A 24,415-nucleotide genomic window follows, 5' to 3' on the forward strand; every position below is an offset into this window, starting at 1 on the left:
GCAGTCGGCTGGGGCCGCTGCTGGTCCCTGCGCAATGTCGAAGCGTGTGTGGAGCTGTCCGATCGCTACGAGCTTCGTGGTTCACCGACCCAGGACGTCGTCAAGGTTGAGTAGTGGTTTCAAGTACCCAAGCCACGTCCATTCATGTTGTGTGGATCGTTTCGGTGGTTCGCTGTTGGGGAGGTTTTCCTGTGAGCAACACCGAGCTGCCATGCAGTGGAGTTAACTATATTGCTTCTGTACAATTGAAGTGCACCAGCGGAATTTTCTTCCTTGTGGCCGTTAGTGTTCTGGTTACCTGCCCTGGCCAATGACGTTATTTCCGGCAGCGTCCTTTCCTCACCTGTTGTTGCTGTCCCACATGGTGTGTAGTTTTGACAGCTAACACATAATTCATTGTGGATAACCACGTTTGTAACCTTTGATGTTTGAGTTCTCATGTACTGATTGGTGGCAAGCAAGTCGTTGTGTCGGTCGGTCCGTGGCTGTCCCCTGGTTGGATTCTGACGGATCAAGTGTAGTTGGGCTCACCACCTCTGTCACCCAAGTGAACGAGGGCAGACCGACCTCCCTGGAGGCTTCTGAGTGCCGTTTTCTTTATTGTCCTTCTCACCAGTTTTTAATTGTCTGTTTATAATCTATCTTAGCCAATGATTTAAAAATTCTTGTTTTTACTGGACTTTATCTATTTTGAATTTTGGAAAATCAATTGTGGGCCTTACGCCTTTAAAACCTTATACTTGAAATTACCCTTTAAGCAAAACATTGCGGCCTTCTGCCTTAAAAGATTATGGAAGTACAAAATTTTCAAATTTAATTGTGGCCCTCAGCCGCTTGTATTGCACTTTGCATGTGTATGTTCTATCTACTTTGCCTTGTGGCTTTCCAGCCTAGCTGTGATACCATATGTGTTTTAATTATTTTATTTGCTATTTTAACTGCATTTTTATTTTGTTGACTTTTAAGATTACTTGTTTGGAGGCCTTCAGCCGTGAAATAATTGCCTTTTTGAAACTCGTAGTTCTAAAGGTTCGGCTATGTGCCGTTTAGGTTTAAAGATGCTATTAAATGACAATAAATTACAATTTTGAGTGAACCGGTCCAACACCTTATTTGGCCCTTTCCACAATCGTAAGCACCTGTTCTGCCCTGTGGGTTTAGCGGGCGTTTCAATCACCTCTCAACACTTTTCATAGTCCCATACAACTTGGCTAGTAAATGCAACTATGTACACAATTATTCCTCCCTCCCTTGGAACCACAGAAGTCTATTCGTACACCCACATGGATGTGTATCAGGCCTCTTTTCGTACACGGGCCGGATGTCATCTAATGATATTTCAAAACAGCGATGATATACGCTTTGTTATTACCAGGCAAAGTGATCTGGTTACCTGCCCAGGATGGCTGCACCATCATGTTTATGCCAGAAAACCAGGGAGCGGAGACAGCAACAGCATACCATCCAGTATTCTCACCGCCGTGCGGAGCTTTGAGGCGTCGCGTCACGGATTGTGCGGCTGGTCCCGCCGAGTCCTCCCTCGGGCATGGCTGTGTGTGTTGTTCTTAGCATAAGTTAGTTTAAGTAGTGTGTAAGTCTAGGGATCGATGACCTAAGCAGTTTGGTCCCTTAGAGACATTTGAGTACACTCACCAGCGCAACGCAGTCACACGCTACATGTATCTGAGCGTCACTGACAAGGAGAACACGGCAAGTGAAATAACCCGATTTCCCGAAAACTTCGCTCCGTGCAAAAGGAGTCAAAATAAGTGAACGCATGTCTCAGCTTATCTGTAGATACTCGCCTGCCTCTGAGAAAACGGCCATCAAAGTTTTCGACGTATGTTTCACGCCCTTTTAGCGCGCAATAAGCTCAGCTCGACCGGTGGAACCGTGGCCAGTGTCGTGGCCTCTCAGTTTTACATCCTGGGTTCGAAATTGTTTTAATTTATTTCACTTCTTTCGTTTAGCTATCCATGTCCATAGAAGGTTACTAAACGAATGTTTCTTATTAAGTTAGGGGATGCAAGGACATTATATTGGTTGTAAAATTACCACTGGGTTCCACAATAAGCGTCAAACATGTAGCATATATTATGTGTGTGTATGGAATTTTCAGGGTTTACAATCTATTAAAATTATCACATTCTTATATTTCACTCTTATATCAATTCTTAATTCATATATTTATTCCCATGTTTATTCTTCAGGAAGATTTGGTACATTCCTTTGGAAGATGAATCAAGATACACTAGAGGAATTTCACTGTAAACAATTACTTTTCTGTCCATTTACTGTTTTCTTATCCATTCACTATTCATACGCCAGGACGTTATTTCAGTATACACTGGAAAACAAACATACAGTATTCTTCTACAGACGTCAGTACAGAGATGGAAAGTAAAAATAAAAATAACAATCTGGCATCGAATCGGAGCACAAAAGTGTGAAGCCACTGTGCCATCGCATAGGTTGAAAACTTTAACTGTCGTTTTCTCAGGAACAGTCGAGTATCTACGAATAAGCCGAGACATGTGTTGGCTTATTTTGACTGATCTTCCATTGTGCGAAGTTTCTGGGAAATCATGTAATTGCTCTCGCCATTTTCTTCTCGTGAGTGAAGAACAAAACCAGAACATACGATATATCTCACCTTGGTTGGCACTATCTGTAAAACTGCCTTACCCAGTGGTGTCGTTATTATCCATAGCTGTGTCTGTTGATTCCTCGCCTGCTGTTTCAGTAATTGATGATAATGATGATTCTTTGACCCGGTCTATGTCAACAGATTTTACTTATAATATAATTTCCTCAGCTGTCAAAGTATCTCTTCTCCGGTAGTCATCACACGCTTTTTTGGTCTGATACAGGTGTTTTTAGGTCTCTGTCACAACAGTAAAAGGCAATGTTACTGTAAAAAAGGTAGATCTGATCATGTGATCTAATGGTTTTTGTGCTGGCGTAAACTGTCGTCAGCACACCGGTCGGCAAAGATGTAGCACGAAGATCGACAGTAGGCGCTGGGTCAAGTGCACCCATCACGAGGGAGGCCAGAGACACACCGACAAGCAACATGCCGACAACGTCCTCTCGACAGCAATTATTAAGACCACCGCCGCTGACCCCTGACTCACTCACTAACTCGCTCTCCAGTTTGGCATCTGTCAGTCCCCTTGCAGAGTGGGTCTCTCGCTATGACAGTACATTGCGACCAGAATTATGACAATAGCCAGATTACCGATACTGTGAGCAAGAAGACTTTTACTGATGAGCTTGAACCATAGAACATGGACTCTATTACAGTTAAGTAAAACTTAAAGTTCAAGTAAATGAAGAACCGCATTAATACATGTGTGCATTTGTGTTGTAGAAAGAGGGTACTGGCCATCCATAACAACGTCCTCTCCCTTGCTTCCTGTGGTACAAGACTCTACAGTTTTTGTTTTTCATTAGTAACGACAAGATCACTGACTTGATTCCCAGTAATCATTTCCAGTTTTTCTGTGGTGGGACGGTCTGGATGTAGAGAAAACTCTTGTAGTGAGTCCGATATTAACAGTCTGTCCTCTCAAAATATGTCATCCATCAAGTTGTAGAGCTGAAGATCTACGAACTTTTACGAGATAACTTCACCTCGTAACGATATCACTCATTAGCTGCAGCCTGTAAATTCACTGACTTACTCTCGGAACACGTGCTCGTAATTGTTTTTTGTGTGATGTACAACAGCTTTATCTATGGAACTTACTTCCCTTCACATATCGTGTCTACTGGACATGATGGCGTCATGTTCCAAATAATGAAGCTTATTGCTGACCCACTACTGCCACAGACATCTTCAACCACTCCTTAACTATAAATGTTTTCCTGGAGGCGTGGAAGCTGGGACTAGTTAAGCCCTTACCTTAAAAGGACGCTGCCATAGCACCTTTGATTATCGCCGTATTTGCATTCTCGCTGCACTATCCAAGACCTTAGAATATACAGCTCACGACCTGTTAGAAAATTACCTAACTACACACAGCCTATTAGACAAATACCAATAAGGTTCGTGTAAACATCGCCGCACAACATCTGCCTTAATATAGGTAACAGTGAGCTTGAATCTTGCCACGGACGCACAACAGACAACTATCACGTGCTTCTTAGACTTCATCTCTTTTCTCTTTTCGTAGTACGTAAATGACGTGTCATCACTCATGTCCTGTTGCAAATACCAAATATGCGCTGATGACCTCCAGTTTTACCCAAGTGCAACATGTAGAAACCTGAAGTTACGGAGAATCTCATTATCACTCTGTGTGCACATTAAAATGGGCAGGATATGTAAGGTTAAAGCTCAACTCATCCTTGGTTGATCATTCTGAGCTCTTATGGGACAAATATCAACTTTTCTCCTTCAGCAAAGAGTCTAGAAAAATCTAAATTGGACTCAGCACGTAATTGCAATGTGCAAGAAGGCATCAGCATCTCGCCATGTTCTACAACTCTCCCATCTTGACCTGAAAAAGAAATTTCTACAAACAGCTATGCTTACAATTATTGCTTACAGCGATGTTATGCTTCATGGCTTCTCTCAGGCAAGCTCAGGGTGCGTGGAACTGATTTTGAATGTCTGTGTTCGTTGTACCTGTGAAGTTCGACTCTTTTATCACGTTTCACCAACTTGTGCACAGCTGTCATGGCTGTGTACAGAAAAGCACAGTGTTTTCCATTCCCTTGTCTTCTCTACCATCTTATCAACGTACACTGTCTGTCATATCTATCCTTGACCTTAACGCTCTTGTCTGGACAACATGGCAGAAATACCTGTTATCAGCACTGCAAAATTCTTTCTGCCCCACCCCATTATTCAGCCACTTTCTCGAAGACCTTCTCAGTAGCTGGAATCCGATTCTGGAACAACTTCCAGCTTTATATCAGAGAACAAAATAACATCTACAACTTCAGAAGATGGGTAATATCTACTAAAGCAACAATAACATTACTATTGCCCCTGCACGGACTCGTTACTCATATTTCCCTTTCCAACCTGACCTCCGTCATTTCTCAGTCTTCTTAGCATATGTAGTCTCCTTAAATTTCTTTTTCCCAGAACTCGCCATTTCAGAAAACATCTATTTCGTAGACCTATAAAGCCTTCTTATATCTGCCACTATTATCACTGTTATTAATATCACAGTTATTGTCATTATTATTATTACTCTTAGCACTATCAGTGGCTGCAGCTCCAGTAGTCCAAGTAATGCCACTGTTAACTATTTTTGTTCATAGTCAGTATAATTTTCTCTCACTGTCACTTCAATACTAATATCATTTTAATATTGGTTGTCATATTGAAACATTTCTCAGGTAACTATGATGCAATAGACACTGTACGTTTGAAATGCTGGTTCGGTGTAAGAAAGGGCCTGATCACCCTAATAAGATCAGTTTAATTAAATATATGAATAAAAATTTCGGCGCAACCTGACAGTCCACAAGACTTCATCACTGCATTAAAGAAACTTTACTGGAAACACGACAATTAAGATAAATTGAACAGTATTCCAGGAGTCGCCTGCAAGTGGTTGCTGTCCCTAGTTCGCTGATCGAGATATTGGTTTCAAGGTAATGACGTCATGTGCAATGTGTGTCATCTACTGTCTAAGGTTCTAGGGTTGATGACAGTGGTAAGCATCTGAGTTCGTTATGGGAACAGTGGTTATACGAGACTGTGGTAATGATTATATGGCACTGTCGCAGTGATTATGTGAAACCATGGCAGTGATTATATGGCACTGTGACAGTGATTTTATGGGACTGTGACAGTGATTAGAAGACACTATGACAGTGATTATATGGGACTGTGACAGTGATTATAAAATACTATGACAGTGATTATATGGGACTGTGACAGTGATTATATGGGTCTGTGGCAGTAATTATATGGGACCATGACAGTGGTTATATGGCATTGTGGCAGTGATTATATGAGACCATGACATGATTATATGGCATTGTGGCAGTGATTATATGAGACCATGACATGATTATATGGCACTGTGACAGTGATTTTATGGGACTGTGACAGTGATTGTAAAATACCATGACAGTGATAATATGGGACTGTGACAGTGATTATATGGGACTGACAATCACTATATGTGACTGTGGCAGTGATTATATGTGACTGTGGCAGTGATTATATGGGACTGTGACAGTGATTATATGGCACTGTGACAGTGATTTTATGGGACTGTGACAGCGATTATAAGATACTATGACAGTGATTATATGGGACTGCGACAGTGATTGTATGGGACTGACAATGACTATATGTGACTGTGAGAATGATTATATGAGGCTGTGGCAGTTATTATATGGGACTGTGACAGTGATTATATGGCACTGACAGTGATTATATGGGACTGTGACAGTGATTATATGAGACCATGACAGTGATTATATGGGACTGTGACAGTGGTTATATGGCACTGTGACAGTGATTTTATGGGACTGTGACAGTGATTATATGGGACTGACAATGACTATATGTGACTGTGACGGTGATTATATGGCACTGTGACAGTGATTTTATGGGACTGTGACAGTGATTATATGGGACTGACAATGACTATATGTGACTGTGACGGTGATTATATGGGGCTGTGGCAGTGATTATATGGGACTGTGACAGTGATTATATGGCATTGTAACAGTGATTTTATGGGACTGTGACAGTGATTATATGGGACTGACAATGACTATATGTGACTGTGACGGTGATTATATGGGGCTGTGGCGGTGATTATATGGGACTGTGACAGTGATTATATGGCACTGTGACAGTGATTATATGGGACCGACAACGACTATATGTGACTGTGACGGTGATTTTGTGGGGCTGTGGCAGTGATTATATGGGACTGTGACAGTGATTATATGGGACCATTACGTGAGAATGAGAATGGCAACATACCTCCCCTGCGTCGACGGCATCCGGGTCGAGCCGGCAGGCGTGCATGAGCGCCGTGTCGCCGTCTGGGGAGAGCACGGCGTCCGGCCCCGCGGCGCACTCCGTGGCGAGCAGGCGGCGCAGCTGGGCCGCGTCGCCCGCGTCCATGGCGCGCACCAGCAGCCGAACCCAGGACCGCTGGTCCGACGTCCCCAGGCTGTCCGAGTCGCACACCTCATTCTGCGCAACACAAAGGTTCCCCACGTCTCAAATTCGCGAACTTGCATGGTGTTAGCTAGTTACATGTTTCACAGAACATTTGAACGGTTCTTGCACCGAAGTGATGTGGAACAAGTCAGTTTACAGGATGTGTATACCTGATTAGTGTTAATATCAATGACACATTAATATCTTTAGTTCTACTCATGCAACTACATTTAACTTTTTTCACTGCATTTTTTAAACTGGCTAGCAGTTTTTAAGTAGAAATTGCTCAATGGAATAGAAGGAGTTGTATAGGAGAAATGAATTTAAATCAGATTTAAAACTTGATTCGCGCTACCTGTCATACATTTAGTGGGAAAATGATCATACATTTTTATTGTTGCATGTAGAACTCCTCTCTGAGCTACTGACGCTTTAAGAGTGGTTGATAAAATCATTTTTTCCCGCTAGTGCTGTAGATACGTACATCGCTGTTCTTCTCAAATTATGATGGATTATTAATTACGAATTTCATTAGCGAATATCGCATGTATTGTGACGGCGCACTTAAAATGGCTAGCTTCTTGAAGAGGTACCTGCGTGACGTCCGTGGATGAACACCACATACTATTTTTACTGCTTGTTTTTGTACAATCAACGTTTTCTTTCTGAGTGATGAATTACCCCAGAAAATTATTCTGTACGACATTATTGACTGGAAATATGTAAAATATGTCAGGAGGCTGACACGGTTGTTTCCAGAATTAGCAGCTATACGAAGAGCAAAAGTAGCTGAACGTAATTGTTTGATAAGCTCAGTAATATCCTTCTTTCAACTCAAGGTTTCATCAAATGTACACCCAAGAAGTTTCACTACACGCGAAAGGGATGATTAGGGGATAATGAAACAAGCAAATAGTCCTGCTATACTTAGATCCGGAAACCAATGCTTTCCCCGACAGATGTATGCACAAGTGCGGACATGCATCTGTTGCATCACTGCTAATGCTTAAGGCTACGTTCACCTTGCAGCTTCACTGCTGCACACCACTGCCGTTTAGTAGCTCACGTTACTTTCACTCTTACGAAGCGAATATTGACTGTGAAGCGACCAATCATAGCTCTTACCAGCAATATGGGACCAGTAAGGCTGCATCATAAACCTCACCTTCTGTTCCAGGTACCAGGCACCAGCGAACGGAAAACGCAGTGTGCACCTGTAGTGCTTCGAAGGGCTACCGTGGCACCACACACTTTTTCAAATCAAGAGATGGATGATATCCACTTAATGTACGTGTGTATAATGGCCGTGGGCTGGAGGCAAAACGACTGTATCACCTACGGAAAATAGTTACATTTATGGAAGAAGATATCATTTCTCGTACCAAAAGGCTACAGACAGAGTAGTATGAATTATAATCACGCTCTATATCTACATATACGCGGCTACTCTGCAATTCTCAATTAAGTGCCTGGGAGAGAGTTCATCGAACCACCAAACTATTTCTCTATCGTTACACTCTCGAAAAGCGTACGGAAAAAACGAAAACTTAAAACTTGCCATGGGACCTCTGATTTCTCTTATTTTATTGCAATGATCATTTTTCCATACGTAGCTGAGCGCCAAAAAATATTTTCGCATTTGGAGGAGAAAGTTGGTGTTGTGTACGCCTCTGTACACAACGGTAAGCAGAGGTGCGCTACAGAAAGGTGTGGCAACTGTCGTCAAAGGGAAACTGGAAAGGAGCAGAAATGATTAGCGATCAGATTATCATAACAAACAATAGGTTTACTAAACTTGTATTCCTCTAAGTGAATGAGGCCTCACTACAATATTCCAGGATGAAACAGAGTTCAGCTACCACAATGTCAACACTGAGGACGCTCAATGTTACTAAGCACGAACGAGGATGTAGCGAAGAGGCTCCAAGTGCAAATGGGCAGCGCGGCTGCCGCCGGCCATTCTACACGCATCAAAAACAGTTTGGCATCACCCCGGTTCCCAGAAACCTGAAGACAGACATTGGCTGTGGATATTGTATCACAGACACAGTCCCTTTGACTCTTCAGAGATGTTACTAAATCCGCCCAAAGATATAAACATCCATGCATGAGCAGCGCCTGTTAGACGGAGGGGGTCCGACAGCCGATCAGTTCCAGTCATTCCACCAGGAAGGAGGTACACGGCTCGTGTCGTCTGTAGTTCAACCAATACGGTCAATACCGCGGTTCGCTCGAGTCCGCATTGTTACTTTGTGCTAGGAAGGGCTCTCAACAAGGGTCCAGGCATTACGGAGTGAACTAAAGCGATGTTGTTCAGACATGAAGAAAATACAAAGACACATAAACTGTCGATGAGATGCCTCGCTCAGGCTGCCCGAGGGCTACTACTGCAGTGGATGACCGCTACGTATGGATTATGGCTCGGAGGAATCCTGACAGCAACGCCCCCATGTTGAATAATGCTTTTCGTACAGCCACAGGACGTCGTGTTACGACTCAAACCGTGCGCAAAAGGCTGCATGATGCGCATCTTCATTCCCGACGTCCATGGCGGAGTCCAGGACCGCTCAGGATTATCATCACGATCTCTTCACCGATGAATGTCGCATATGCCTTCAACCAGACAATGGTCGGAGGCATGTTTGGAGACAACCCGGTCAGGCAGAACACCTTAGACAAATTGTCCAGCGAGTGCAGCAAGGTGGAGGTTTCCCTGATGTTTTGGGTGGCTTTATGTGGGGCCGACGTACGCCGCTGGTGGTCATGGAAGGCGCCGTAACGGTTGTAGGTGAATGCCATCCTCCGACCGATAGTGCAACCATATCGACAGCACATTCGCGAGGCATTCGTCTTCATGGACGACAATTCACGGCCGGCCGCGGTGGCCAAGCGGTTCTAGGCGCTTCAGTCCGGATCCGCGCGACTGCTACAGTCGCAGGTTCGAATCCTGCCTCGGGCATGGATGTGTGTGATGTCCTTAGGTTAGTTAGGTTTAAGTAGTTCTAAGTTCTAGGGGACTGATGACCTCAGATGTTAAGTCCCATAGTGCTCAGAGCCATTTGAACCATTTGACAATTCGCGCCCGCTTCGTGAATGATTTCCTTCAGGATAACAACATCGCTCGACTAGAGTGGCCAGCATGTTCTGCGGACATGAACCCTATTGAACATGTCTGGGGTAGATTGAAAAGGGCTGTTTATGGACGACGTGACGCACCAACCACTCTGAGGGATCACGCCGAAACGCCGTTGAGAAGTGGAACAATCTGGACCAACAGTGCCTTGATGAACTTGTGGAGAGAATGCCACGACGAGTACAGGCATGCATCAATGCAAGAGGACGCGCTCCTGGGTATCAGAGATACCAGTGCGTACAGCAATCTGGACCACCACCTCTGAAGGTCTTGCTGTATGGTGGTACAACATGCAACATGTGGTTTTCATGAGCAATAAAAAGGGCGGAAATAATGTTTATGTTGATCTCTGTTTTAACTGCCTGTACAGATTCCGGAACTCTCGGAACCGAGGTGATGCAAAACTTTTATTGATGTGTGTATATTGCGGCGGTGGTACGGAGCCTCTGGAGGTATGGCTCAACAGGCGCGCACCATTGGGTCCGCCTGATCCCACACAACCACTATCAGCATCTGACAGATACCTGCAATTCCACTGTCAACTTCGTGACGCCGGTGGAGTGGTATCGATACGTGATGCCACAGTTGGTAACTGAAATTTTGTTATGAGGTCCTACTGCAACGAAAAACTTCTTTGTTTTAATGACTGCCACCCCAGCTCCTGTATCATATTCGCGACACTCTCGTCTATATTTCGCTATAATACAAAACGAGCTGCCCTTCTTTGAACTTTTTCCATGTCTTCCATCAGTCCTATCTGATGTGTATCGCACAGAGTGCAGTAACACTCCAGAAGAGGACTGTACAGTGTTCATAAAAAGATATTGATAGTTATCACAATCAGCTTCAGATTTAATAGGAACTACTGCTGTCAACGAATGTAGGAGAACAATCTGATTTTCGACATGGGCTGTCTTGTACAGGGCAGGTATTGAATGTTACCCTCCGTATTAAGGACGGCTTCAAGAAAGGTCTTGTCGCCTGTGTTGCTTTTTTTGACCTAAGTGTGGCCTACGATCCGGCAATTTCTCCCAAAGATGTACAACACAACCAAAGATTACGGCTTTATGAAGATCACTGTAGAGCTTTTCAGCAACAGAAGATTCTGTGATAACTCTCAAAACAAAAACAAAATGGTGGCTAAAAACAAAGAATTTGAAGGCATTGAAGGAAACTTACACCTGCTCTTGATGACGTGGGAAAGTAGAGTGAGGTCAACAACGTGAAGCCAAACCAAGCAAAATAGCAGTCAGAGCTTTCCATCTCCGTAACATGTATGTTAACTACAAGTGAAAGATTCAAGTGGGTCTGAGCACTATGGGACTTAACATCTATGGTCATCAGTCGCCTACAACTTGGAACTACTTGAACCTAACTAACCTAAGGACATCACACAACACCCAGCCATCACGAGGCAGAGAAAATCCCTGACCCCGTACAAGTGAAAGGTCTCATGGCTGGGAACTCCTCTCAGCCATAGCTCTACCCCTAAATACTTTGGTGTTATTTTTGATAATAGTTTGATATTAGAGGAGCATTGTGACAGTGTCTCAATGAAGGTGGCAAAACGAAATCTTATCTTAAAAACATCTAAGGTACAAGTTGGCGAACAAACCCGCATTGGATGTCGGCTCTGTCCTTGAGCTATTCAGCAGGAGAATATACTTCCCATGTGTGGTACCAATCTTGCTACTCGAAACAGACTGATATTGCTCTTCACCAAATTTATCACCAGGTGACAGGATGCTTGACATTAACCCCAGTCGATAACATTAACGTTTTGGTCGGAACAGTTCCATCCAATATCAAGCAGATAGTAACAGCAAAAGAAGCAAAGTCAACACTGATGACAGACGTCCACTTCATGAGCATGAACCTGTTGCTCGACATCTTCGCATGAGGAAAAGTTTCATGTCAAGTACCTCCTCCTTAATAAAATCAAAGGGGGAAGAGAGGTTTCAGTGCTGGTAGGAAAGAGCTAAAAGAGATTGGATACCACCGAGAGAAGAGCTTCCCCCAGGAAACAAATTGTTATGGCTGACATGGAGATCACTTAATCGTATTCATCTGGGCACTGGCCGAAGTAAAACTGCTATGTTAAAATGGGGACTGTGTGATAACCAAAATGTCTTCTGTGTGTGCGGTGTTGAGCAGATGATGGTTCAAATGGCGCTGAGCACTATGGGACTTAACATCTGAGGTCATCAGTCCCCTAGAACTCAAAACTACTTAAACCTAACTATTCTAAGGACATCACACACATCCATGCCCGAGGCAGGATTCGAACCTGCGATCATAGTGGTCGCTTTGTTCCAGACTGAAGGGCCTAGAACCGGAGCAGATGATGGTCCATCTCCTTCACTGCCATGTTTATACCAGCTCCACAGGCACTGTGACGTAAGAGGATTTCGCATCAGGGTGCCTACATGTAGTGCAACTTGCTTAGGCACTACAATTCATTTAAATGGTTGTGATCGACACTCTAAGAAGAAGAATTAACGCAGCTCCATCTCAACCACTTTTGGAGAGAACCTTGCAATGGGAACTGCATGCATTGGGCATATGCATTCAGGTGCCAAACAAAAGATCATTTGTTGCAGTGTAATACAAAGCTGCATGTCTTCAGAGAGTTAAACAAAATCTCTGGATAGTTGGTAACAGGTGGCATGTAGTGTGGTCCTAGGAGTGGTGATTTGTCCTCTTTTCAAATGATGGGGAGTGTTGAGTGTGACAACGAGATGTTCAAACTGCAGCGCATGGAGGATGTACTTCAGGCTGGAGGTGATTCTGTGGAGATTTGGAAGATTGTTCCAAACCATTGTTTGGGGCAACTCAATCAGGTTGCTATGAATATGAACGAGGTTGGCTATTTAGACATTATCAGTGACCAATTGTTACCCTTTCTTCTACGTCTTCATCATAAATATGTTGTGGACACTCCCATCTTCTAAGGTGACAACTACTCTGTCCGCAGGGGTGCAAGCATTCATTCCTGATTTGAAGAAAACTTACGCCCCCTAATGCACATCACCTTACTCATCAAATCTCCCATTTATAAAAGAAAATGTGTTGGACTGTTTTCAAAACCAGATGAAATGTTGATGACGGTTTCTCGAGTCTCCAGCCGGGTGGTAGCGTTGATATCTCGCGACGTTTCGGGAAGTGTCATACTACCCATCTTCTGGCGAAGTGTCGAGGGGAGCGGGCTATTTATATGCGCGGTCACCCCCCCTCTACTAGACCTCGGGTGGCTGCGGGGGACCAGCGCGCACGCGGCTTCAGCTGCATGTGGCATAACTGAAGATAACTTATCAATGAAAAGACCCGCAACAGTTATAAAAAGTATTGTTTCCGTAAAAAAGATTTCACAACCCAGTTTCTCCACATGTGTCACTCCATCAGTTGCATTTGCAAAACTATAAATCAATAACAACACCTACCCACACGGTTAAGATAATCAAAACTAAACAGAACAAATTGAAATTCATAGGAAAAAAACGCTACACGTACATTAAAATGTGAGTCCACAAAAGTTGGTTAAAATATGTTAAAATAGTGCATTACTAGTACATGGCGTGCAACAGCACATTCTCTTCAATCCTACGTCTGGCAGAAAGCCTCTCACAGAGGAGGACCTACATAAAAGGACAAATGTTCCCAATTAAAAGAACGGAAATCACCATTAAAAGGAATTCAATATATAAACTATTAACAGCCTGGCATCCAAAATCCCCATTACAATGGTACAGGCTTAGCGTTGTGACCCACTTGGATCCACATGAAGATGGCTTCAATTGAAAAATTAATTATTCCATGCTCTGAAATCCGTGTGGAGAGCATCATTTCAACACTGAACATGTGCTTCAGCCACTTTTTTTATTTTATTTATTTATTTAACCATCATGATCCATGGGGCCAGGCAAGACACAGTTACTTGGTCAAGGAATGAGTCAGTATGTAGTTCACAGAATGCTGATCAGAAAATTTGTAAGGGAAAGAATAAAACACGAAAAATGTATACGAATAAAGTTCTCAAATAGTGCGAGGAACTCCAGTGCAGAATAGAACGAGTGTGCTGATTGGAATGATTCTATGACTATAGGGCAGGCTTCAAAACTCTACTCATTATTGATAAACAAAGATTAAAAGCAAAGCATATTCATCATTTAAAGAAGACCAATTTTGTTAGAGGAAAGGGGAGTCATAATTGTACTATGAATGATTTTAGACAGTAGAACTGAAATGATCAGAACAACAATGACACATTCATTGACTTCGAGAAAGTCTTCGATAGAGTGGACTGGAAAATACTGTTTAGATAACTGAATAAAATTGGAACAGACTTTAAAGATAAACCGATTCTTGATCTACACAAAAATCAAAATACAGAAATACATGTCAGTGGTATTAACGAAGAGGATAGAATAAGATGATGTGAAAGACAAGGCTGCCCTCTATCTCCATATTTATTTAATTTATCTATACAAAGACCAATACAAACAATGAAAAGCATCATCGAATGGATTAAAGTAATGGTAAACAAATAAACTGCATTCGATTAGTTGAATATTTAAAGAATCGAATTCAATGTATAAAACGCATCTTAATGTTAATGACGTCATATCTATTGGTTATACGATGTATAATGACATAACGTCACAGGTAAATGCAGTGGTATTGTGGATGCTGTCTGCATACTGTGTTGCGATTAAAGTTAGTAGTAAAGAAAGCTGAATAAAATGTAGTAAGCGAAAAACTTTTTCCTTTCAATATTTTGTGGGGATGTCAGAGAGAAAAATTTCGAAGAGGCGTTAAGTCATGTGTTTATTGGAAGGCGCTAAGCGCTCTCCTTCTGAAATACCGGATGAGTACGAGATGCTACACAAAATATCCGAGAATTTCACTGTAAAAAACAAAAAACTATACTCACATCCTAATGTCCTCCATCACCTTCAAAGTAGACATCTCGGGGGGTGTATGCAACGATCCCAGGGTTGTTCCAATTTTTGGAAGCACTCCTGGAAGGCCGTAGGGTGAAGAGGGTCCAGGTCCCGTTGCGATTCCAGTTGGATTTCTTCAGTCAAGTCAGAACGTCGTCTTTGAACGCGCTTTTCATCTTTGGGAACAGGTAGAAGTCGCACAGTGCTAGGTCTGACGAGTAGAGAGAATGGGGAACCGTTTCCATGTTGTTCTTGGCTAGGAATTCCTTCACAGCGAGCGAGATATGCTTGGGTGCGTTGTTATGTTCCACCAGCCAGTCTTCCGTTTTCCACAACTCTGGCCGGTTTGCGCCGAACATTTTCTCTTTGTCACCTCTAAAACCTATGAGTAAAACTGCCCGTTGACAATCTGATCAGGTGACACAAACTCCTTATGCACTCCAGAATGAGATTTTCACTCTGCAGCGAAGTGTGCTCTGATATTGAACTTTCCTGGCACATTAAAACTGTGTGCCGGACCGAGACTCGAACTCGGGACCTTTGCCATTCGCGGGCAAGTACTCTACCAACTGAGCTACCAAAGCACGACTCACGTCCCGTCCTCACAGCTTTACTTCCGCCAGTACCTCGTCTCCTACCTTCCAAACTTTACAGAAGCTCTCCTGCAAATCTTGCAGGACTAGCACTCCTGAATGAACGGATATTGCGGAGACATGGCTTAGCCTCAGCCTGGTGGATGTTTCCAGAATGAAATTTTCACTCTGCAGTGTAGTGTGCGCTGATATGAAACTTTCCTGGCAGATTAAAACTGTGTGCCGGACCAAGATTCGCAGGAGAGCTTCTGTAAAGTTTGGAAGGTTGGAGACGAGGTACTGGTGGAAGTAAAGCTGTGAGAACGGGGCGTGAGACGTGCTTGGGTAGCTCAGTTGGTAGAGCACTTGCCCGCGGAAAGCAAAGGTCCCGAGTTCGATTCTCGGTCCGGCACACAGTTTTGATCTGCCAGCGATTAGCGAAAAAAATGATCAGCATTGACTTCATGCTGCTGCGAACTTGTCGAGCTTTTTTAGTCCATGGAGAAGATGGCTTTCCCATTTTGAAGATTCGTTTCAGAATCATAACCATAGACCCAAGATTCACCACCTGTTATGACTCGGGATAAGAATTCTGGACAGTCAAGTCTTAGTTGCCGCTCAGTGCATGTCTGAAACCCGAGGTTTCACTGGTCGACAGTCTGCAATTGTTATCATGTTCATCTCGTCGACGTGGATCACATCATGCACTTTCATGACCATTTCCGGCGTTGTTCGTGTTGACGGTCGAGTAGAATGTCTGTCGTCTTCCGCAGATCCTCAGCCTTCCCTGAAGTGCTTGAACCACTCAAATATTATACTTGATTTAGCGCACTCTCACTAAATGCCTCTTTCTATATGCGGTGTGTTTCAGCTGCAGTTTTCTTCAACTTGAAACACAATTTGATGCAAACCCATTGCTCTTTCGCGTTATCCATTTCACAATTCGGATAAGCACTAAAACACATCCTGACACACACCACTACAACTGCATGAGCCAAAGACGACGTTACTTTGTGCCACAGTAGCTAAGACGTGTACCATGAGACACCTAGCGACGGAATGTCGTACTGCTACTGGTTTGACCGGTGCAATTAAATTCTCGGATATTTTGGGTAAGTTGTACGCCGTGAGTTAAACTTCCTCAAGATATATTGTGTAAACAGTTTCTGATTTTAATATGTGACTTATTCTGTTGAACTTCTGATGTAACATTTTACCTCTTAATCAGTAGATTACTACAGCAATTTAGACATTTAAATTCGGCCAGACATGTACGAAATACTGGCAATCAAGTATTCTTCATCCCTGGGAACCGTTAGATAGGTAACCGGCAACTGAGGCTTTGCACCTGTCAATAATTCTGTCTCATTTCTTGGAAAATCACAAACTGAGAATAAATACAAACAAAACTAAAATAATGGTGATACATAAATCGAACAGACAAGTAGGGCAAACATTGAGATAAAAAATACAGAACTAATGCAAGTAAATGAGTTTTACTACTTGGGAAGTAAAACAACAGATGATAACAGAAGTATTTTGGATATTAAGAGAAGATTGTAATAATAAGACAAGCCTTCAAAACTAAGAGACCACCTTACACAGAAACAAGAAAGAAATTCATCAAGACATTTATTTGGAGTGATATGGTTACTAAGTGTGAATTACTGGGGAACAGGAAAAGAAAAATTTTAGAGTCAATAAAGACAGTCAATGGAGAAGAGCCACAAAAATATCTTGGACGGAAAGAAAATCCACTGAACAAATATTGAAAGAAACTAAAGAGAAAATGACATTGACATGACACAGCGAAGGAAAATTAATTGCGCGCCTGATTTGATATTAAACCTTCATAAAATAAAATTAGGAGCAAAAATGTGGGAATAAAAGTAAGAGTAGGCACAGAAGAACAGTAATACAAATTGTTATCAGTGGAAGGAGCTGCAACACCTACAATTAGGTGTTGAAGATGGTGACGGACAGAGAAGAACGACTACATGAACAAGACGCTGATGATAATGATGGCGACGATGATGATGACTATAGAGGATGGTTCATTGATAGTGACCGGGGCAAATATCTCACGAAACAAGCATCAAACGAAATAACTACAAAGAACGAAACTCGTCTAGCTTGAAGGGGGAAACCAAATGGCGCTGCCATAGGTAAAACTGATATCAACTGGGTTATTTAAAATAGGAACTCCCATTTTTTATTACATATTTGTGTAGTACGTAAAGAAATATGAACCTTTGTGATAGATGGCGCTGTAATAGTTACAAACGTATAAGTACGTGGTATCACGTAACATTCCGCCAGTGCGGACGGTATTTGCTTCGTCATACATTACCCGTGTTAAAATGGACCGTTTACCAATTGCGGAAAAGGTCGATATCGTGTTGATGTATGGCTATTGTGATCAAAATGCTCAACGGGCATGTGCTTTGTATGCTGCTCGGTATCCTGGACGACATCATCCAAGTGTCCGGACCGTTCGCCGGATAGTTACGTTATTTAAGGAAACAGGAAGTGTTCGGCCACATGTGAAACGTCAACCACGACCTGCAACAAATTATGATGCCCAAGTAGGTGTTTTAGCTGCTGTCGCGGCTAATCTGCACGTCAGTAGCAGACAAATTGCGCGAGAATCGGGAATCTCAAAAACGTCGGTGTTGAGAATGCATGGTGACGACTTTGAACGTCGTGTACATTTCTGCCACTCGGCAGAAGAGAAATTACGGGACGATGACAGATTTTTTGCACGCGTTCTATTTAGCGACGACGCGTCATTCACCAACAGCTGTTCGTCTGAAATTGTGAGCCGTATATTTGTGACTGTTACAGCGCCATCTATCACAAAGCGAAAAAAGTGGTCCAACTAAAAAATTCATATTTCTTTACGTACTACACGAATATGTAATAAAAAATGGGGGTTCCTATTTAAAAAAACGCAGTTGATATCCGTTTGACCTATGGCAACGCCATTTAGCGGGCCTACCATAGCGCCATCTGATTTCCCCCTTCAAGCTAGACAAGTTTCGTTCTTCCTAGTTTTTTCGTTTGACACTTATTTCGTGAGATATTTGTCCCGGTCACGATCAATGGACCACCCTGTATATCAATGAACTACATGATGACATAACCGTAAATGATTGACAACGTACGTTATTGGTACCGGTACTCTCTCACCAGCAGATATACGACTCAAGTCTTGTAACTGAAAAGGTGGCGTCAGACGCTCCTGTGGGAAATCACTCAATCAACAAGTACGTATCTCTCTGGAGCTTGCGTGCTCGCCAATGTTTGCGTGTCGCCGGGACATCGGTTACGCGTTGTCATTCCATTATGTTCCAAAACGCTTTATTCTCTGGGGAAACAGCTGATAAACTAGGCTCAAAGTAAGTACTTTCCTTAGTCAGACCTCTGTCCACTTTCGCTTTCATCCGAGGGCGAAGAAAGGCCTGTCGAAATGACTGCAACTTTCTGCCAATATTTACAGACACAATTTGAAACTTCCTGCGTACATTTTCTACTTTTTTATTGTTTTACTTTATAGGATGTAAAGAGGTCGTCAGACAGGACGACTAGGCGTGTCCTCGTTGAACCAGAGGACATGTAAGAGCAGCTACGCTGTCTCACATGCATGAACAGACGATATTTTTACCTCCAAGACTGTATCGTTACGTAGAAGAGTATTTATTTAAACTAATGTTGGCCAATGTCAACTTGTAGTCATTTTCAGGTGGACCTGTCCGTAAATATATGACTGCGTCGATTTGAAAAGAAAAACCATGTATACGAAATTAAACAGTGGTGTTTTTAAGTAAATATTGTTCTATGCCAATATACCGTCTCTGCAAAACTAATACCGTCTTGTTAGGTATTTCAAAGGACCGTGGAACGACAGCTGAAAAAGCTTTCTCAAATAACAGAGAAAATAAATCAAGTTGGCCACGCGGTAATCTGAGCCCCCTCTTTCAAAATACGAATTCACAACCGATTACGACCTTCTCACGCACGTTTCCTAAATCTAAGCATTGGAGTAACTCGTTTTTTTTTTTACATTTAAAAACAGATAACTTCCATGCGAAGTTTTAGATTGCAATAAACGGCTCTATGCGAGAACAACACAAATTTCAGCATTTTATCAAAAGGTGAGTAACTTACGATGTGACTCACAGCAGGTAAAGCCTATCAATATTTGAAAGCGAATTACAGTAGGGAAACTTTCAAACATACTCAGGCGGACGAGCAGTCGATAAACTACATTCTAAGACAAAATAAACGATGAATCACGAAGGAATTATCCGAATGGGACGGAGATCGGCAGATGTGATGTAAATGTGCAGACCAATAAATGATCACAATTTCAGAAAAGTTGGTTGATTTTGTCAAGAGAAACATCTTCACAAGCTAAGCAAGTCAAAAGCGTGTTGGTTCATCTCTGGTCCTTAAGCAAGCATTTAGTCGGCTTGGCATTGATTGACAGAGTTGTTGGATGTCCTGTTGAGGAATATCACATGAAATTCTGTGCAATTGGCACGTTAGATCGTCAAAATCACCAGCTGGTCAGAGGACGTTGCCCACGATGCTCCGGACATTTTCAGTTGGGGAGAGATCCGGCGATCTTGCAGGCTAAGATAGGGATAGTACGGACTTTGATATGTCTGCCCAGAGGGTCTCGAATCAGAAATGTAGAGGCGAGAGTAAACGCGGATGCCAGAGGAGGGAGCTGAATGTGTAGCCTGGTTCAACAAAGTACAGTGAAACTTTCTGACACGCCCAGGAAGGGAACCATTCCCTTCAGCAAATAATTGCGCTTCGCGTGCGTCATTTATGGGAACAGGTAGCGGGAACAGGGGGGAGGGAAGCGGTAGTCACCAATTTCTGACACCTGAGTGGACAAGGTATGGCAGGCATCTACAGGGATGCGTATGGCCAGAGAGTTTGCGGTGTCACAAAACTGTTGGCACTAGCGTTCAAACTCCTGCTGCTGGCGCAGTGACAGACAATTCAGTTTTGACTAAGCTTTGTTTTCATGGTTCAAATGGCTCTGAGCACTATGGGAGTTAACATCTGAGGTCATCAGTCCCCTAGAACTCAGAACTACTTAAACCTAACTAACCTAAGGACATCACACACAACCATGCCCGAGGCAGGATTCGAATCTGCGAGCGTAGCGGTCGCGCGGTTCCAGACTGTAGCGCCTAGAACCGCACGGCCACCCTGGCCGACTGTTTTCATGGGCTATGATTTAATAAACGAAATTTATTGTTTCACAATGGAATTCGCTCGCTGCATATCGTGAACTGCCGCTGCTTCGCCTACCGCGCACAGCAAAGATGTTGAGAGAATGAGCTCCATGATACATCCCAGACGCCGGTCTAATCGAACAATAATGGTTCTTATTTTTCTTGGATCTTTCGAGAAAGTTATCAGGAAAAGTAGTGACATCTGTCTATTAGCTCCGTTAAGCAAAAAGTTAAACCGATTTTACTAAAATGTTATATAAGCAAAAATGGCTTGACTACGTTTGTGTAGTAGCGATGAGAAAGAGATGGCAATTAATATTTTTTCGAGTTATCTGCCTTCTCTATGACTAGACTGATCATGCTATTGAGAAAAAGCTCAGGAAAGAGAACCATTATAAGTGGCAAATGTCACGATCAAGAGTGCATAAAGTCTTGCATTTGAGGTTACTTCCTCATGGTTACAAGGTGCAACTGCTTCAGGCACTAAAAGCTATGGACACAGCTAAGACTGACACAAACAACGACTTTTTGGAAAGAATTTGTTTCTCCAGTGAGGCAATTTGACACGTAACCGCCAAACTGAACTCCCACATTGTCCGTGCTTGGATATCAGGACGTCCTCACGTAACACATGAAATAGAAAGGGCAGTCCAAATGTCAATTTGTGGTACGGAATCAGTCAAAACTGCGTCACTGGACCATTCATTCTTTCTCAGCTGTACTACCTTCAATAGGAAGTTACCGGTGCCATAATTAGAACATTTCTTTAAAGTCAGTAATCGTTATAGGCTACAATCCGACCTTTGTCAAAGTCGGAAACGTGATGGTACACATTTCTCCTTCTTATACGAGGCATCACAACAACATTTCACCAGGCAACGCCGGTCAACTGCTGTTTGTGTATGAGAAATCGGTTGGAAACTTTCCTCATGTCAGCACGTTGTAGGTGTCGCCACCGGCGCCAACCTTTTATGAATGCTCTGAAAAGCTAATCATTTGCATATCACAGCATCTTCTTCCTGTCGGTTAAATTTCGCGTCTGTAGCACGTCATCTTCGTGGTGTAGCAATTTTAATGGCCAGTAATGTAATGTAATGTAATGTGGCACATCGAATAATTCGTAAATTTACGTATAATTTGAATCTGCTGTCAGAAAAATAAAATGTATTTTGTTATGAGACTCTCTCGTCGTCAGGAAGGCTGGACAATGTGCCAGTCGTTCATACTGCACACGTCGTGGTTGGCCAGAGATAAGTCTCTGGTGTATAAGCGTAATAAACTTGCAGTCGGTGGGAGATCATCTCACCATATGGTTGTTGTGCCGCTCCTCCAGGCACGAGGTGCGTATCGGCCAACTCTTCATTAGTAAACCTATCCGTACTGTCGTGTATCGCTATTAACGTACAATTAACTCAACCGTAATAAAAAAAAACTAGACAGAACCGATCACTATTGAATGCAGTCTTGAAGTCGAAGAGTAAAGTGAGCTTCACTGTTGCCAACAAGAATTAAGATCAGTGAATGGAAACAAGTGTTTCCAAACAAGACACACAGTGCATATCGCCGACATTTGCAGTTTCACGCATATATTTCCAGTGCAATGCAAACACAAATTTAAATGAGAGCAAGAGATCAAACGACAGGTAACTACTCCGTGACGAGACCACGGATCTCTTATACCAAAATACTCTTAAAATATTCCTAAACAACTTCCGAAATTTTGACTATGGGGTTCTGCTTCAACCATTATACATAATGAGGCAGGCGTTCCTCTTACTTATTTCTTGCAGATGCGCTGAAAAGCTCAACACGTGCATATCCGAGAGTGTAGTACATCGCATGCCGATCTGACTTTCGTTGCATGCCGCCTTCATCAAGCTGCAGCACCGATGACGGGCAGTGTACTACTCCTGGTCGTCGCATGCCACCAACATTGCAGACAGCACAGTCGTGGCGACCTCGTTTGTGCCTGGTGCGCTAATGGCAGTCGCGTGGTCTGAAACGATCCATGAGCAGGCAACTTGAGGCGCGCCACAAGCTAACGGCTGAGAACGCTCCGATGTGAGGACAGCTGCGGCGGAATGCGCGCAGGCGACTTATAGTCGTTACCGTACCTCACGTCAGCACAGACCTGAGGAACGTCATTTCCAGAAGGAAAAGTCTGAAACCAGTTCCTGTCATTCTAGTACGAAAACCAAAGAGCCATAGAGAAGGAAGATTAAGGCTTAACTACCTGAGAGCTGTAAGAGCATTAGTGGCCGAGCACAAGTTCTGACTGAGAAAAAGATGGAAACCGAAATCGTCAATGTCATATCAGAGGGATCATTCTCGCATTTTCTGTAAGGTTTTCACGAAAACCAAAGAAAACCTAAATGTGGGTGGTCATACTAGAATTTGAACTTCCGCGCCCCCAAATGAAAGTTTAGTGCCTTTCTTTTATGACACTATTCTCGGTCAAATGGTACACATTTTAATGTAAATGTACGTCTAAAATACAGGGATATTGTGTTAACCGGGGACCTAGAGACGACGGAGAGGCTCAGTCCCCACCGCAGCCGCAGTGGTCCGCAACCCCACGACGACTACCGCAGTCCACTTCACCCCTCCGCCACCCCACACCGAACCCAGTGTTATTGTGCGGTTCGGCCCCCGGTGGACCCCCCCAGGGAACGTCTCACACCAGACGAGTGTGACCTCTATGTTTGCGTGGAAGAGTAATGGTGGAGTACGCGTACGTGGAGAACTTGTTTGCGCAGCAATCGCCGACACAGTGTAGCTAAGGTGGAATAAGGGGAACCAGCCCGCATTTGCCGAGGCAGATGGAAAACCGCCTAAAAACCATCCACAGACTGGCCGGCCCACCGGACCTCGACACAAATCCGCCGAGCGGATTCGTGCCGGGGACCGGCGCTCCTTCCCGTCCGGAAAGCCGTGCATTAAACCGCACGGCCAACCGAGCGGGCAAATACAGGGGACTGTAGTAAACTGAAATTTGATATTTCGGTAAGGTAAGCGTTAATTAATAAGTGAAAATGTTACAATGGCGTAATGTTTTTCTAAATGTAGTCCAGAATAGAGAGAGGGAGATGAAAGTAACTTAAAAGGTGCTGTACTATTCCTACGTAAAATTTAATTTTTGCATAAAATTCTGTGTAATGATTCCGAACCAAAGACTCCATACTTTAACATTTACATTATTTTTAATAATAAACGAAGGCACGGCCATCAGTTCTGTCGAGGGCAGCTAGGAAATGCCTGCCTGCTCTCTTCCATCTTGCTCTCGCCATGTAATCTTCGTACTCTGTAGCTCTGTATAATTTATAATATATTAAGTTAATTATCAAACAAAATGTGTTTCAATATTTTCTTGTCAT

At 43.1% G+C, this 24,415-nt stretch overlaps 1 protein-coding gene and 1 long non-coding RNA gene across 2 annotated transcripts in view; both read right to left on the reverse strand.

Annotated features, from left to right (window-relative positions):
• The window catches only part of LOC124545598 (transient receptor potential channel pyrexia-like), a 148,966-nt gene extending 141,861 nt beyond the window's left edge, over positions 1–7,105 (reverse strand). The window contains exon 1 of the mRNA XM_047124546.1: positions 6,962–7,105. Within this exon, the coding sequence (XP_046980502.1) occupies positions 6,962–7,105 (144 nt within the window). The remainder of the gene's footprint in view (positions 1–6,961) is intronic.
• Positions 7,106–7,110: 5 nt separating this feature from the next.
• LOC124544695 overlaps positions 7,111–24,415 on the reverse strand; it is a 70,297-nt gene continuing 52,992 nt past the window's right edge. The window contains exon 3 of the long non-coding RNA XR_006967556.1: positions 7,111–7,177. This is a non-coding gene — a long non-coding RNA (uncharacterized LOC124544695). The remainder of the gene's footprint in view (positions 7,178–24,415) is intronic.

This window comes from Schistocerca americana, chromosome 8 (assembly GCF_021461395.2).
Source record: "Schistocerca americana isolate TAMUIC-IGC-003095 chromosome 8, iqSchAmer2.1, whole genome shotgun sequence".
Lineage (NCBI taxonomy): Eukaryota > Metazoa > Arthropoda > Insecta > Orthoptera > Acrididae > Schistocerca > Schistocerca americana.